The following is a 15,613-nucleotide window of genomic DNA, read 5'->3' as shown; positions in this document are numbered from 1 at the left end:
TTAACTGTAAATCCTTATGTCCACATTTTACATATTCTCTCAGTATCACTTTTTGAAAAGAATCTTTAATGCCTGGCCCTGGGCAAAAGTCTTCAGCAAAATGAGAACATATAACTGAAAGAAATAAAAATATCAAATTACTCCACTTACTAGACTCATATAAATATAGATTACAAATCTAACCTATAACATTATACAAACTGCATAAACCAGATAGCATAGCAAAATACCAAAGGCTCTAATTCTTTATATGTAATGAAAACGTACTAACCAAAATATATCTGAGAAAAAATTATAAATGAGTTAAGTGTTTGAAGTACCCCAGGTGAGCACAAAGTCACACAGAACGGAAAAGCAAATGTTTGTTACATTTACCCAACATGGCTATTCCTGCTTCCCAATATAACATAATGCCTTTAGAAGTAAATTCCCAGCCAAGTGCAGTCGCTCAACCTGTAACCTCAGCTACTGGGGAGGCTAAGGTACCAGTGAACCAAGATTGCACCATTGCACTACAGCCTGGGGAACAGAGTGAGAATACATCTCAAAAAAAAAAAATTATAAAAATAAATAAATAAATAAATAAATAAAAAAGAGGTAACTTGCCAACTTTTGATTTTGTTAAAAAAAAGACTAGTAAAATACTGGCTCAAATTTCTTTATTACTTGCTTGTCCGGGCCTTTCCACACACTGGCTTCTGTCTTCTATGATATATAGTGCAGAAAGAAATGGTGGTATACTTTGGAATGACAGTTTGAGTCTGCTGAGACCAAAGGTAAATGTTACAGCAGTAGAGAGACTGCAGTACCACAGAAGGAAAACAGGTGTAGCAAGTGATTACTGAATATTAATTAAAAAGATGACTAGGGGCCAGGTGCAGTGGCTCATGCACATAATCCCAGCACTTTGGGAGGCCTAGGCGGGTGGATCACGAGTTCAAGAGATTAAGACTATGCTGGCCAACATGGTGAAACCCCATCTCTACTAAAAATACAAAACTTAGCTGGGCATCGTGGCACGTATCTGTAGTCCTAGCTATTCAGGAGGCTGTGGCAGGAGAATTGCTTGAATCTGGGAGGCGGAGGTTGCAGTGAACTGAGATCGCGCCACTGCACTCCTGCCTCGTGACAGACTGAGACTCCATCTCCAAAAAAAAAGAAGAATAATTTCCTTTAAAAAATAAACACAAAATCTCAGACAAGACACACTCAAAGAACATGTTTGAGGGACTCTCAGAATCTCTAACTCAGACAATTGTTCAAAGTATGCCAGTTGAAAGCCATATTACAAAGATTGTGACAGGTAACTTTTTAATGTTCAAATTTTAATAAAAGATTACAATGTGGCCAGGTGCAGTAGCTCACACCTGTAATCCCACACTTTGGGAGGCTGAGGTGGGCAGATCACCTGAGGTCAGGAGTTTGACACCAGCCTGATCAACATGGAGAAACCCTGTCTCTACTAAAAATACAAAATTGTCTGGCATGGTGGCAGGCACCTGTAATCCCATCTACTCGGGAGTCTGAGGCAGGAGAATTGCTTGAACCTGGGAGGTGGAAGTTGCGGTGGGTGGAGATCATGCCATTGCACCCCAGCCTGGGCAACAAGCGCAAAACTCTATCTCAAAAATAAAATAAAAAAAAAATTTGAGGAAGAAACAATAAAAAATGAAATAAATTGAGTAACACTCAGTGAGTGAAATATGAACACAGAGAACTACAGAAAATCAGAAAACTGGAAATAAGAACAAAAATATTTAAAATATTAGTAAACAAATTAGGGAGGTAAAAAAATATAAAAAAACCTGAAAAATGTTGAAAAATGATGTAAAAATAAAAAACCTCAACAAACAAACTAGGATACAAGCAAAGATATTTATATCAAACACATATGTAAGCAAAATTGTAAAAGTCACAGAAAAGGGAATCTTGGGAGCTGCAACAAAAAAGTGATGTGTTGGCTGGGTGCAGCGGCTCATGCCTGTAATCCCAGCACTTTGGTTGGCCAAGGCATGCCAACAACCTGAGGTCGGGAGTTCAAGACCAGCCTGACCAACATGGGGGAACCTGTCTCTACTAAAAATACAAACTTTGCTGGGTGTGATGGTGCCTGCCTGTAATCCCAGCCACTCGGGGGGCTGAGGCAGGAGAATTGCCTGAACAAAGGAGGCAGGGGTTGCAGTGAGCTGAGATCACACCATTGCACTTAGCCTGGGCAACAATAGCAAAACTTCGTCTCAAAAAAAAAAAAAAAAAGGTGTTATTTGCAAGAATACTCTTATGAGATAGCAAGTGGATTCTCAAGAAAAATTTTGCAGGCCAGAAGGATATTGTGTGATATAGTCAAAGTTCTGAAAATATATATATATATATATGGCTATCAAGTGAGTATAATACCATCACAAAATCTGTCCTGCTAAATAAAAAGAAAAAAAACTTCAAAACTAAATGAATTCTAAAGAAGTATATTGGTACTGCCTTATATATAAAAGGCGCTGAAAGCAGTTGCTTCCAATGAAAATAACAAGACTCAACAAAACAACATATAATCATATTAAAATACATTATTTTCTGGGAAAGATATGCACATACACAAAAATAAATTTCTTAGCACAAAGAATACATCTATATAGATACACAAAACAAAATAAGGAAGAAGTAAAAGCATATAAAATAAAAATAAAGAAGACACAAAGAGACAGAAAATGTGGGACAAAGATACAAGAATCAAATAGAACAATAAATTAACATTAGTAAGTCTCTTTGTTTCAGAAAACTTTGTGTCTGTACAGGCAGAAGATTATAATCAGGAGGTCCAGAAGCCTGTGTTGGTGAAGGAGTCAGGTTCCTGCTACAGATTCAGTGTCTGGGGTTGAGATAAGCCAAAAGTCTTCTAGTCACCTGTGTATATTCTTGGCAGAAAACTCTAGGGGCAAAGCTATTGTGGGCATAATTCCTGAGGGTAAAACCTTGTCCTGGGAGAGGAGTGGCCGTGTCAATTTTTAGTGTGTATGGTCAAGAGTGGGTCAGAATCATGTGGGGGTTGGCACCAAAGTGAGGAGAGGGAATAAGTTCTCAGAACATTTTTACTCTCTCTTCCTTCTCACCCTAGGTGACCCAGAATAACAGGACAATGTACAATGTGACAGCCTGTGTGCAGAATAAACCCTCACTTCCCTCAGACATCTGAAGTCTCCCTCCAGCCCAGGCCTATGATGGTTAATACTGTCAACTTGATTGAAGGATGCAAAGTATTGATCCTGGGTGTATCTTTGAGTGTTGCCAAGGGAGATTAACATTTGAGTCAGTGGGCTGGAAAAGGCAGACCCACCCTTAATCTGGGTGGGCACCATCTAGTCAGCTGCCAGCACAACCAGGATACAAAAGCAGGCAGGAAAATGTGAAAAGGTTACATTGGCCTAGCCTTCATCTTTCTCCCGTGCTGGATTCTTCCTTCCCTCAAACATCAGACTCCGAGTTCTTCAGTTTTGGGACTCAGACTGACTCTCTTTGCTCCTCAGCTTGCAGACGGCCTATTGTGGGACCTTGTGATCATGTGAGTTAAAACTAAATAAACTCCCCTTTATACATATATATCTATCCTATTAGTTTTGTCCCTCTAGAGAACCCTAATACAAGGCCCCTGTGGTAGATCTCATCTGACAAAAAAAGTTGTAGTTTGCTGAACACCAATCAATTATCCAACACCAACTGGCTGTCCAACAACTCAATTCTGACACCATCCAGAGTCAACACAGAATCCACAAGTTCAGGGCTCAGTCCCATAACACTGTCACAACTACAGATGCCAGTCACATGGCTCTGGATAACCATCTATTTCTGAACTACTGCTAACAAGCCAAGGTCTTCCACATCTTCCTCCTCAAGTTCAATAATTTGAATAATTTGAAAGATTACTCAGAGAACTCAGCAAAGAACTGAACTTACATGTTGGGAACAGGCCCCCCAAAATCTGGCCAAAAAGTGGCCCCAAAACTGGCCATGAAGAAAATCTCTGCAGCACTGTAACATGTTCATGATGGCCATAACGCCCATGCTGGGAGGTTGTGGGTTTACCAGAATGAGGGCAAGGAACACCTGGCCCACCCAGGAAGGAAAACTGCATAAAGGCATTCTTAAACCACAAAAAAAAAGCATGAGCTATCTGTGCCTTAAGGACATGCTCCTGCTGCAGATAACTAGCCCAACCAATCCCTTTATTTCGGCTCATCCCTTTGTTTCCCATAAGGGATACTTTCAGTTAATCTAATACCTCTAGAAACAATGCTAATGACTGGCTTGCTGTTAATAAATACGTGGGTAAATCTCTGTTCAGGGACCTCAGCTCTGAAGGCTGAGGCCCCTGATTTCCCACTTCACACCTCTATATTTCTGTGTGTGTGTCTTTAATTCCTCTAGTGCCACTGGTTTAGGGTCTCCCTGACCGAGGTGGTCTCAGCAAGTGGCGTCCATCATGGGGGCTCGAATCCAGGTTGAAAGTCAGTGGAGCGACGGTTGGAGAACGTAGAACTAAGCTGGAGGACACCCAAGTACTCTTAAAGCAATCCTCATGATGAGTAAGAAGGGGAGCTTGAAAGGATCAGGGTAACAATGGGACAAGTGTGGGCTGTGGTTCGTTCCACCTTGGAACTTTTTCACACTGATAATGAGGAGGAAGGAGAGTATAGTGAAGTAACAGAAGAGGTTACAGATCAGGTTTATTTGCCAGTGAAAGCTAAAGCGGCACAGGAGGGAGAGGTTCATCCCTACCCTTCTACACCCCCTCATTATTATTTTGAAGAAAAAGAGTGGCCTGACCCTCCAGATCTTTCTTTTCCAGAGGACACTGGGTGAAAAGTAGTTGCCCCAGTGACTGTTCAAGCAGTGCCTCGAGCAACTGCTCTTAGTTCCATTCAGGCAGGAATTCAGCAAGCTAGACGAGAGAGTGATATAGAGGCTTGGCAGTTCTTTGTTAGAATACACTCCCCAGATCAACGGTGAAATATTATAGCTAAATTTGAGCCTTTTCCTTTTAAATTACTCAAAGAATTTAAACATGCTATTAATCAGTATGCACTAGGTTCTCCTTTTGTAATGAGACTCTTAAAGAATGTTGCCGTTTCCAGTCTGATGATTCCTACTAACTGGGATGCTCTTACTTGAGCTTGCCTAACTCCTGCCCAGCTCTTACAATTTAAAACTTGGTAGGCAGATGAAGCTTCCGTTCAGGCTGCTCACAATGCCCAGGACCAGCCTCAAATTAATATAACTGCAGACCAACTTTTGGGGGTTGGCGGCTGGGCTGGTTTAGATGCACAAATGGTCATGCAGGATGATGCCACAGAATAGCTTAGAGCAGAGTGTGTATTACAGCTTGGGAAAAGACCACTTCATGTGGAGAATAATACCCTTCCTTTAGTGCTATAAAACAGGGACCAAAAGAACCGTATATGGATTTTACAGCTTGGTTACAGGAGTCTCTTAAAAAGGTGATTACAGATTCGGCTGCTCAGGATATAGTGTTGCAGTTACTAGATTTCAACAATGCTAATCCCGATTGCCAGGCTGCTGTGTGACCTATCAAAGGGAAAGCACATTTAATTGATTATATCAAGGCCTGTGATGGTATCGAAGGTAATCTGCATAAGGCTACTCTGCTAGCACAGGCAATGGCAAGACTGAGAGTGGATAAAGGAAATACTCCATTTCCTGGAGCTTGTTTTAACTGTGGGAAGCATGGTCATATTAAAAAAGAATGTAGAAAAAATCAGCGAGTCAGGCCACCAGATAGGGGAAAAAAGAAAACTACTGAGTCTGAAATATGTCCAAAATGTAAAAAAGGAAAACATTGGGCTAATCAGTGTCACTCTGAGTTTGATAAAGATGGGAACCTGATTTTGGGAAATGCCATGAGGGGCCTGTCTCAGGCCCTGTTCTAAACTGGGGCATTTCCAGCTTAGGCCATTCCCTCACCCCTGTACAATGTCTGTCCCCCGCCACAGCTGGTAGTGCCACAGTAGACTTATGCTGTGCAAAACCTGTGAGCCTTCTGCCTGGGGAACCCCCGCTAAAGTTCCCAACAGCAGTCTGTGGACCCTTGCCAGCAGGGACAATAGGAGTTAGCTCTAGGAAGGTCTAGTTTAAGTTTAAAAGAGGTACAAATACATACAGGAGTCATTGATTCAGACTACAATGGGGAAATTCAAATTGTTATATCTACTTCTGTTCCCTGGAAAGCAGAGCCAGGAGAGCGCATAGCACAGCTCCTGATTGTGCCATATGTGGGAATGGGAAAAAGTGAAATTAAATGAACAGGAGGATTTGGAAGCACAAATAAACAAGGCAAAGTAGCTTATTGGGTAAATCAAATTACTAGTAAACGTCCTACCTGTGACATAACTATTCAGGGAAAGAAATTTAAAGGTTTGGTAGATACAGGAGTCGACATTTCAATCATTTCTCCACAGCACTGGCCATCTGCATGACCAATTCAACCTGCTCAATTTAACATAGTTGGAGTTGGTAAAGCCCCTGAAGTATATTGAAGTAGTTATATTTTACATTGTGAAGGGCCCGATGGACAACCTGGGACTATTCAACCAATTATAACTTCTGTAGCTATAAATTTATGGGGAAGAGATTTATTACAACAATGGGGAGCACAATTTCTAATTCCAGAACAATTATATAGCCCTCAAAGAACATACAATGCATGAAATGGGGTATGTCCCTGGTATGGTACTAGAAAAAAAATGTGCAAGGTTTGAAAAAACCACTTCCAGTGGAAAAACAAAGTTCCCGCCAAAGATTAGGATATCATTTTTGATGGCAGCCATTGTTAAGCCTCCAGAACCTATACCTTTAAAATGGTTAACAGATAAGCCAATTTGGATAGAACAATGACCACTAAGTAAAGAGAAACTGGAGGCTTTAGAGACTTTAGTTACTGAACAATTAGAAAATGGGCACATAGCTCCAACATTTTCCTCTTGGAATTCTCCAGTTTTCATAATTAAGAAAAAATCAGGTAAATGGAGAATGTTAACTGACTTAAGAACCATCAATTCAGTTATACAACCTATGGGAGCATTACAAACAGGATTGCCTTCTCCTGCTATAATTCCAAAAAATTGGCCTTTAATAGTCATAGATTTAAAAGACTGTTTCTTTACTATCCCTTTATCTGAGCAAGACTGTGAATGGTTTGCATTTACAATTCCTGCAGTAAACAACAACGCTTAGCAGCCTGCTAAGCGTTTTCATTGGAAAGTGTTGCCACAAGGCATGTTAAACAGTCCAACAATTTGCCATACGTATGTAGGGCAAGTAATTGACCTACTCATAAAATATTTTCACAGTGTTACATTATTCATTATATGGATGAAATACTTTGTGCTGTCGCCACTTGAGAAATATTACTCCAATGTTATGATCCCTTGCAAAATTTGATTTCTTGCACTGGTTTACTTATGGCTCCTGACAAAATTCAGACTACTACTCCCTACTCCTACTTGGGGACCCTAGTAAATGACACTACCATTGTGCCACAGAAAGGAACCATATGTAGGGATCAATTGAAAACATTAAATGACTTTCAAAAATTACTAGGGGACATTAATTGGATACAATCTGCTCTAAGCATTCCTACCTATGCCATGCGTAATCTGTTTTCTATCCTTAGAGGAAATCCTAGTCTCACTAGCCCTCAGCAATTAACAAAGGAGGCTGAGGGAGAGTTACAACTAATTGAGAAGCAAGTCCATAAAGCTCAAATAAATAGAATAGATCCAGAGAAGACTCTAGATTTGCTAATTTTTTCAACTCAGCATTCACCTACTGGTGTTATTGTCCAAGAACAGGACTTAGTAGAGTGGCTTTTTCTTCCACATACTAATTCACGGACTCTAACTCCTTATTTAAATCAAATCACTACTGTGATAGGGATTGGGAGAACTCGGATTGTTAAATTACATGGATATGATCCTGGAAAAGTTATTGTCCCTCTCACGAAGGTACAAATACAGCAAGCTTTTATAAATAGTCTTACTTGGCAAACCCATTTAGCTGACTTTGTGGGCATTCTCGATAATCATTTTCCTAAAACAAAACTGTTTCAGTTTTTAAAATTAACTAATTGGATTCTCCCTAAAATAATTAAATGTAAACCAATTGAAGGTGCTGAGTATGTTTTTACAGATGGGTTTAGTAATGGTAAAGCTTCTTATTCTGGCTGGAAAATTAAAGTTTTCCAGATCCCCTATACTTCAGCTCAAAAAGCAGAACTTGTAGCTGCAATTGAGGTATTGACTGCTTTTGATATGCCTATTAATGTGATTTCTGATTCCTCACACGTGGTTCATTCCACACAGTTTATTGAAAATGCTCAGTTACGATTTCATACAGATGAACAACTGATGACTTTATTTACCCAATTGCAAATAGCAGTTAGAAGTACAACGCATCCTTTTTACATCACTCACATTAGGGCTCACTCATACACCTCTTCCAGGACCTTTGACTGAAGGGAATCAAATAGCCGATTGCCTAGTTGCTAATGCAATATCTAATGCTAGACACTTTCACAATTTAACCCATGTTAATGCCTCTAGTCTCAAATGCAGATACAGCATTACCTGGAAAGAAGCTGAAGCTATTATCCAGCAATGCCCAACTTGCCAAATGGTACATTCCTCATCTTTTACAAGAGGGGTTAATCCTCGAGGATTGGAACCTAACTCTATTTGGCAAATGGATGTCACACATGTTCCCTCATTTGGGAGACTAGCTTATACACATGTATGTGTAGACACCTTTTCTCACTTTGTCTGGGCTACATGCCAATCAGGAGAGTCTTCTGCCTGTGTTAAACATCACCTTTTGCAGTGTTTTGTGGTGGTCGGCATTCCAGCTTCTATTAAAACAGATAATGCCCCAGGCTATACTAGCCAAGCTCTAGCTACATTTTTCTCTGTGTGGAATATTAAACACATTACCGGTATCCCATACAATTCTCAAGGACAAGCCATAGAGGAAAGAATGAATCTCTCCCTAAAACAGCAGTTACAGAAGGAGAGGGGGGAAATAGACAATATGTAACCCCACAGATGCTCCTGAATCTAGCATTATTAACTTTAAATTTTTTGAGCCCGCCCAAAGGCCAGATGTTATCAGCAACTGAACAGCATGTACAGAAACCAGCTGCAAAGAGAGAAGCAGAACAACTGATTTGGTGGAGAGATCCAATAACAAAAAGTAGGCAAATGGGTAAAATAATAACTTAGGGTAGAGATTATGCTTGTGTTCCTCCAGGCCAAAATCAACAGCTGATTTGGATACCATCAAGACACCTGAAACTTTATCATGAGCCAGATGCTGAGGAAGAGATTCTGGGAGGATCCCGAGGACCCCTTCGTTGCAGCCATGTCAAGATTGATGCTGAGGACAACCCCAAGCGTCACAAGCAACACACGTCGAACACAGCCACCCACCTCGGGACAGATCAAGAAACTGTCACAGATGGCGGAAGAAAACCTGAAGAAAGTGGGACAACCAGTCACAATGAGTAATTTAATGGTAGCTATGATAGCGGTTATCACCATTGCCATGAGTATTCCTTCAACAAGGGCTGACACAGAGAACAATTATACTTATTGGGCATATTTATCTATCTTGGCTGGTAATAATGCCTGGATGTAATCACTCTATGACACAGTTACACATGCTTTCTTATCTCAGTATTTACCATAATAAATCTGCTCTTATAATTGAGGCATACCGCCCTCAAAAACCTATTTGTAAACAAAATAGTACCCAGCCAGAAAAAATGAACGTACTTCTTTAGAAAGATTGCATTGCAGAACAGGCAGAGGTGCTGCACAATGATTCCTATGGAATCATTATTAGCTGGTCTCCTAAGGGGATGTTTAGCTTAAATTGCACCTCTCAGTCTGTGTGCCACAGCCACACTGTGTTCAGCTGATCTGAACAAAATGGTCAGATGATAGAAATGATAAGAAGTATGGCAAGAGTTCTATTATCTGGAACCATGGCGGTATAGTGGCACCTCAACCTCAAATGATAAGGCCTGCTGTAGGAGATAAACACAAGGATTTGTGGAAACTATTAATAGTTCTTAATAAGATCAAAATTTGGGAAAGAATAAAAAAGCATCTAGAAAGACACTCTACAAACTTGTTTTTGGATACTGCAAAGTTAAAATATTTAAAGCATCTCAGGCACATCTGATGTTAATGCCAAGAACTGGAGTGCTTAATGGAGCTGCAGACAGATTAGCAGCTAGTAACCCATTAAAATGGATAAAAACACTTGGAAGTTCTGTGATTTCAAAGATGATTGTGCTTTTAATCTGTGCTGATAGTCTGCAGATGTGGATCCTGACTCCTGCAAGAAGTAGCTCACCGTGACAAAGCTGCCTTTGCCTTTATTGATTTGCAAATCAAAGAAGGGAGACATGTTGGGAACAGGCCCCCCAAAATTTGGCCATTAACTGGCCCCAAAACTGGCCATAAACAAAATCTCTGCAGCACTGTGACATGTTCATGATGGCCATAATGCCCATGCTGGAAGGTTGTCGGTTTACCGGAATGAGGGCAAGGAATACCTGGCCCACCAAGGGTGGAAGACCACTTAAAGGCATTCTTAAACCATAAACAATAGCATGAGCCATCTGTGCCTTAAGGACATGCTCCTGCAGCAGATAACTAGCCCAACCCATCACTTTATTTTGGCCCATCCCTCCATTTCCCGTAAGGGATACTTTTAATTAATCTTTTATAGAAACAATGCTAATGACTGGCTTGCTGTTAATAAATATGTGGGTAAATCTCTGTTTGGGGCTCTCAGCTCCAAACCTTTTCTGATTTCCCACTTTACACCTCTATATTTCTGTGTGTGTGTCTTTAATTCCTCTAGCACCGTTGGGTTAGGGTCTCCACGACTGAGCTGGTCTCAATAGTATAAGATAGAGAAAAAAAATGTACAAATACATAGAAATTAAACAACACACCCTTCAGCATGCTCCTGTTCAAAATTTGAAATATTTTGAAGATGTCCATAATGCTCAATGTAATCTACAGATTTAATGCAATGTGAGATTGAGGGAGGAGAATTGCTTGAAACCAAAAGGCAGAGGATACAGTAAGCTGAGATTCAGCCACTGCACTCTTGCTTGGGTGAAAGAGCAAAAGTCCATCTCAAAAAAAAAAAAAAAATTACAATAGCACAGTTTTATTGCAAAAACATTAATTTTTTTTTTTTTTTTGAGATGGAGTCTCACTCTGTCACCCAGGCTGGAGTGCAGTGGAGGGATCTCACCTCACTGCAACCTCTGCCTCCTGGGTTCAAGCAATTCTCCCACCTCAGCCTCCCAAATAGCTGGGACTACAGGCGCACGCCACCACACCCTGCTAATTTTTTGTATTTTAGTAGAGACGGGGTTTCACTTTGTTGCCCAGGCTGGTTGCAAACTCCTGAGCTCAGGCAATCTGCTCGCCTCAGCCTCCCAAACTGTTGGGATTACAGGTGTGAGACAGCGCACCCAACCTGCTTAACATTTTATAATTTGATTATAAACTATAACTAGCAAAACACTCATAAAAAAGAACAGAGAGACATTATACTTTCTGATTTCAAAACACATTAAAAGCTACAATAACAAAAAGTGTGATACTTACACAAAGATAAAAAGATGAAAGAACAGAACAGAGAGCCCAGAAATGAAGCCTTCTGTATATGATTACATGATCTTTTGCAAAGTTGCCATGAGCACACGATACAGAAAAGATAATTTTCTCAAAAAATAATGTTAAAAACATCAACACTGATGAAATACAGTTACATCATTTTTAAAAACTATATTCACAAAATTTACAAAAAAATTCCGTAGACATGAGGCCAGGGATGGTGGGTCATGCCTGTAATCCTAGCACTTTGGGAGGCCAAGGCAGGTGGATCATCTGAGGTCAGGAGTTCCAGACCAGCCTGACCAACATGGAGAAACCGTCTCTACAAAAAATACAAAATTAGCTGGGTATGGTGATGCATGCCTGTAATCCCAGCTACTTGGGAGGCTGAGGGAGGAGAACTGCTTGAACTTGGAAGACAGAAGTTGCTGTGAGCCAAGATCGTCCCATTGCACTCCAGCCTAGGCAACGAGAGTGAAACTCTGTCTCAAAAAACAAAAACAAAAACAAAAACAAAAAAACTTAGACATGAAAAAGTAATAAATCTCTTAGAAAAAAGAAATAATATGAGTCTTGGCACCATTTTCTTAGATATGAATTAAATGCATGAACAACAAAGAAAAAAACAGAAAAATGTAACTATACTTTACTTGAAAATTTCCACACATTAAAAAAATTCAAAAATCATGTGATAGTAGTTAATATTCATAATATATGAGCAACTCTTAAAACTGAACAATAAAGCTAAATTAATTTAGAAATGAGCAAATAATTGAACAAAATTTTCATCAGAAAAGATACACATATAGAAAAAGAGCATTTGAAATGACACGGAAAATTAATACTTTGTAGAGAAACACACGAAAATAACAATGAAAAAATTGCCTCACACCCATTACAATGGCCACTATAAAATTTTAAGCACACCAAATCTGTTGATGATGCAATAAAAATGAAACCTACGTTGATTGTTAGTAGAAAACAAAGATACAATCATTATTTTTAAATGTTATGTTTCTCAAATAATTAAAAATGGAATTATCATCAAATACAGCAATCCCATTTATGAATTTATAGTCAAAATATGCAACAGAAGACCTGGAAGACCTATTAGAACATCCATGTTTATTGTACCCGTATTCACAAAAGCCAAAGGGCTGAAGCAACTCAGATGTCTCTAGATTCATAAACACATCAAAAGTGTTGCATATATATATATATACACAATGAAATATTATTCAGTCTTAAAGAAGAAAATATTGTCACATTTTAAGATAAACTTTGCAAATATTATGTCACCTATATGCCAGAAACAAAATGATGAATACTGTATGATTCCGCTTATATATCTTAAGTAGTCACACTTATAAAAACAGAAATTGGAAGGGTGTTTGTCAAGGGCTGGGAAGAGGGTAAATGCGTTGTTGTTACTTAATGGGTACTGGGTTTTAGTTTCACAAGATGTAAAACTTTTAGAAGTCTTTTGCATAACAATGTGAATATACTTAACATGCCTGAAATATACAGCTTCTTTTTGAGACAGGGTCTCACTCTGTCACCCAAGCTGACATGAAGTGGCACAATTAAGGGTCACTTCAGCCTCAAACTTCCAGGCTCAAGTAATCCTCCCCTCTCAATCTCCCAAGTAGCTGGAACCACAGGTGCACACCACCATGCCTGGCTATTTTTTAACAATTTTTGTAAAGAGAGACTCTTCATATGTTGCCCAGGCTGGTCTGACACTTTTGGGCTCAAGTGATCTTCCTGTTTTGGACTCCCAAATTTCTAAAATTACAGATGTGAGCCACCCGCATGTTGGGCCATGAAATGTACACTTAAGGAGTTGAGAGCACCGCGGCTGCCTGGCTTCCCTGAGTCCCGGCTGCCGGGAACGGGCGCGGGGGTGAATAGTAAGTGGCAGCACTGTGGAATGGGGAACAGATGGAAGAATGAGCAGCTGGGAGGGACACTCTTGCAAAAACCCAGGCAAGAGACAATAAAGACCTCTGTCACAGGGATGGTGAGGAGAAGATGAACTAGAGACATTTAGAAATAAGAACCGATGTTGGCTAAGCTGGTCTCAAACTGTTGATCTCCCTCTCCCTCTCCCTCTCCCCACGGTCTCCCTCTCCCTCTCTTTCCACGGTCTCCCTCTGATGCCGAGCCGAAGCTGGACGGTACTGCTGCCATCTCAGCTCACTGCAACCTCCCTGCCTGATTCTCCTGCCTCAGCCTGCCGAGTGCCTGCAATTGCAGGCGCGTGCCGCCACGCCTGACCGGTTTTCGTATTTTTTTGGTGGAGACGGGGTTTTGCTGTGTTGGCCGGGCTGGTCTCCAGCTCCTAACCGCGAGTGATCTGCCAGCCTCGGCCTCCCGAGGTGCCGGGATTGCAGACGGAGTCTCATTAACTCAGTGCTCAATGGCGCCCAGGCTGGAGTGCAGTGGCGTGATCTCAGCTCGCTACAACTACCTCCCAGCTGCCTGCCTTGGCCTCCCAAAGTGCCGAGATTGCAGCCTCTGCCCGGCCGCCACCCCGTCTGGGAAGTGAGGAGTGTCTCCGCCTGGCCGCCCATCGTCCGGGATGTGAGGAGCCCCTCTGCCTGGCTGCCCAGTCTGGAAAGTGAGGAGCATCTCTGCCCGGCTGCCATCCCATCTAGGAAGTGAGGAGCGCCTCTTCCCAGCCGCCATCACATCTGGGAAATGAGGAGCGTCTCTGCCCAGCCGCCCATCGTCTGAGATGTGGGGAGCACCTCTGCCCTGCCGCCCCCTCCGGGATGTGAGGAGCGTCTCTGCCCGGCTGCCCCGTCTGAGAAGTGAGGAGCGTCTCTGCCCAGCTGCCCCGTCTGAGAAGTGAGGAGACCCTCTGCCTGGCAACCGCCCCGTCTGAGAAGTGAGCAGCCCCTCCGCCCAGCAGCCGCCCCGTCTGAGAAGTGAGGAGCCCCTCCGCCCAGCAGCCACCCCGTCTGGGAAATGAGGAGCATCTCCGCCCGGCAGCCACCTCGTCCGGGAGGGAGGTGGGGGGATCAGCCCCCCGCCCGGCCAGCCTCCCTGTCCGGGAGGTGAGGGGCGCCTCTGCCTGGCCGCCCCTACTGGGAAGTGAGGAGCCCCTCTGCCCGGCCAGCCGCCCCATCCGGGAGGGAGGTGGGGGGGTCAGCCCCCCGCCTGGCCAGCCGCCCCATCCGGGAGGGAGGTTGGGGGGGGTCAGCCCACCGCCTGGCCAGCCGCCCCATCCGGGAGGGAGGTGCGGGGGTGAGCCCCCCACCTGGCCAGCCGCCCCGTCCGGGAGGTGAGGGGCGCCTCTGCCCGGCCGCCCCTACTGGGAACTGAGGAGCCCCTCTGCCCGGCCAGCCGCCCCGTCCGGGAGGGAGGTGGGGGGGTCAGCCCCCCGCCTGGCCAGCCGCCCCGTCCGGGAGGTGAGGGGCGCCTCTGCCCAGCCGCCCCTACTGGGAACTGAGGAGCCCCTCTGCCCGGCCAGCCGCCCCATCCGGGAGGGAGGTGGGGGGGTCAGCCTCCCGTCCGGCCAGCTGCCCCATCCGGGAGGTGAGGGGCGCCTCTGCCCGGCCACCCCTACTGGGAAGTGAGGAGCCCCTCTGCCCGGCCAGCCGCCCCGTCCAGGAGGGAGGTGGGGGGGGTCAGCCCCCCGCCCAGCCAGCCGCCCCGTCCGGGAGGTGAGGGGCGACTCTGCCCGGCCGCCCCTACTGGGAGGTGAGGAGCCCCTCTGCCCGGCCACCACCCCGTCTGGGAGGTGTACCCAGCAGCTCATTGAGAGCGGGCCATGAAGACAATGGCGGTTTTGTGGAATAGAAAGGGGAGAAAGGTGGGGAAAAGATTGAGAAATCGGATGGTTGCCGTGTCTGTGTAGAAAGAGGTAGACATGGGAGACTTCATTTTGTTCTGTACTAAGAAAAATT

At 43.2% G+C, this 15,613-nt stretch overlaps 1 protein-coding gene across 1 annotated transcript in view; it reads right to left on the bottom strand.

Annotated features, from left to right (window-relative positions):
* The window catches only part of LOC101142646 (zinc finger protein 724), a 30,437-nt gene that overhangs the window by 2,380 nt on the left and 12,444 nt on the right, over window positions 1-15,613 (bottom strand). Inside the window, 1 exon segment of the mRNA XM_031004021.3 lies at window positions 1-114. Within this exon segment, the coding sequence (XP_030859881.1) occupies window positions 1-114 (114 nt within the window).

Source organism: Gorilla gorilla, chromosome 20 (assembly GCF_029281585.2).
Source record: "Gorilla gorilla gorilla isolate KB3781 chromosome 20, NHGRI_mGorGor1-v2.1_pri, whole genome shotgun sequence".
Taxonomy (NCBI): Eukaryota; Metazoa; Chordata; class Mammalia; order Primates; family Hominidae; genus Gorilla; species Gorilla gorilla.
The sequence above is the reverse complement of the archived record's forward strand: the minus strand, read 5'-3'. Positions and strand labels throughout refer to the sequence as shown.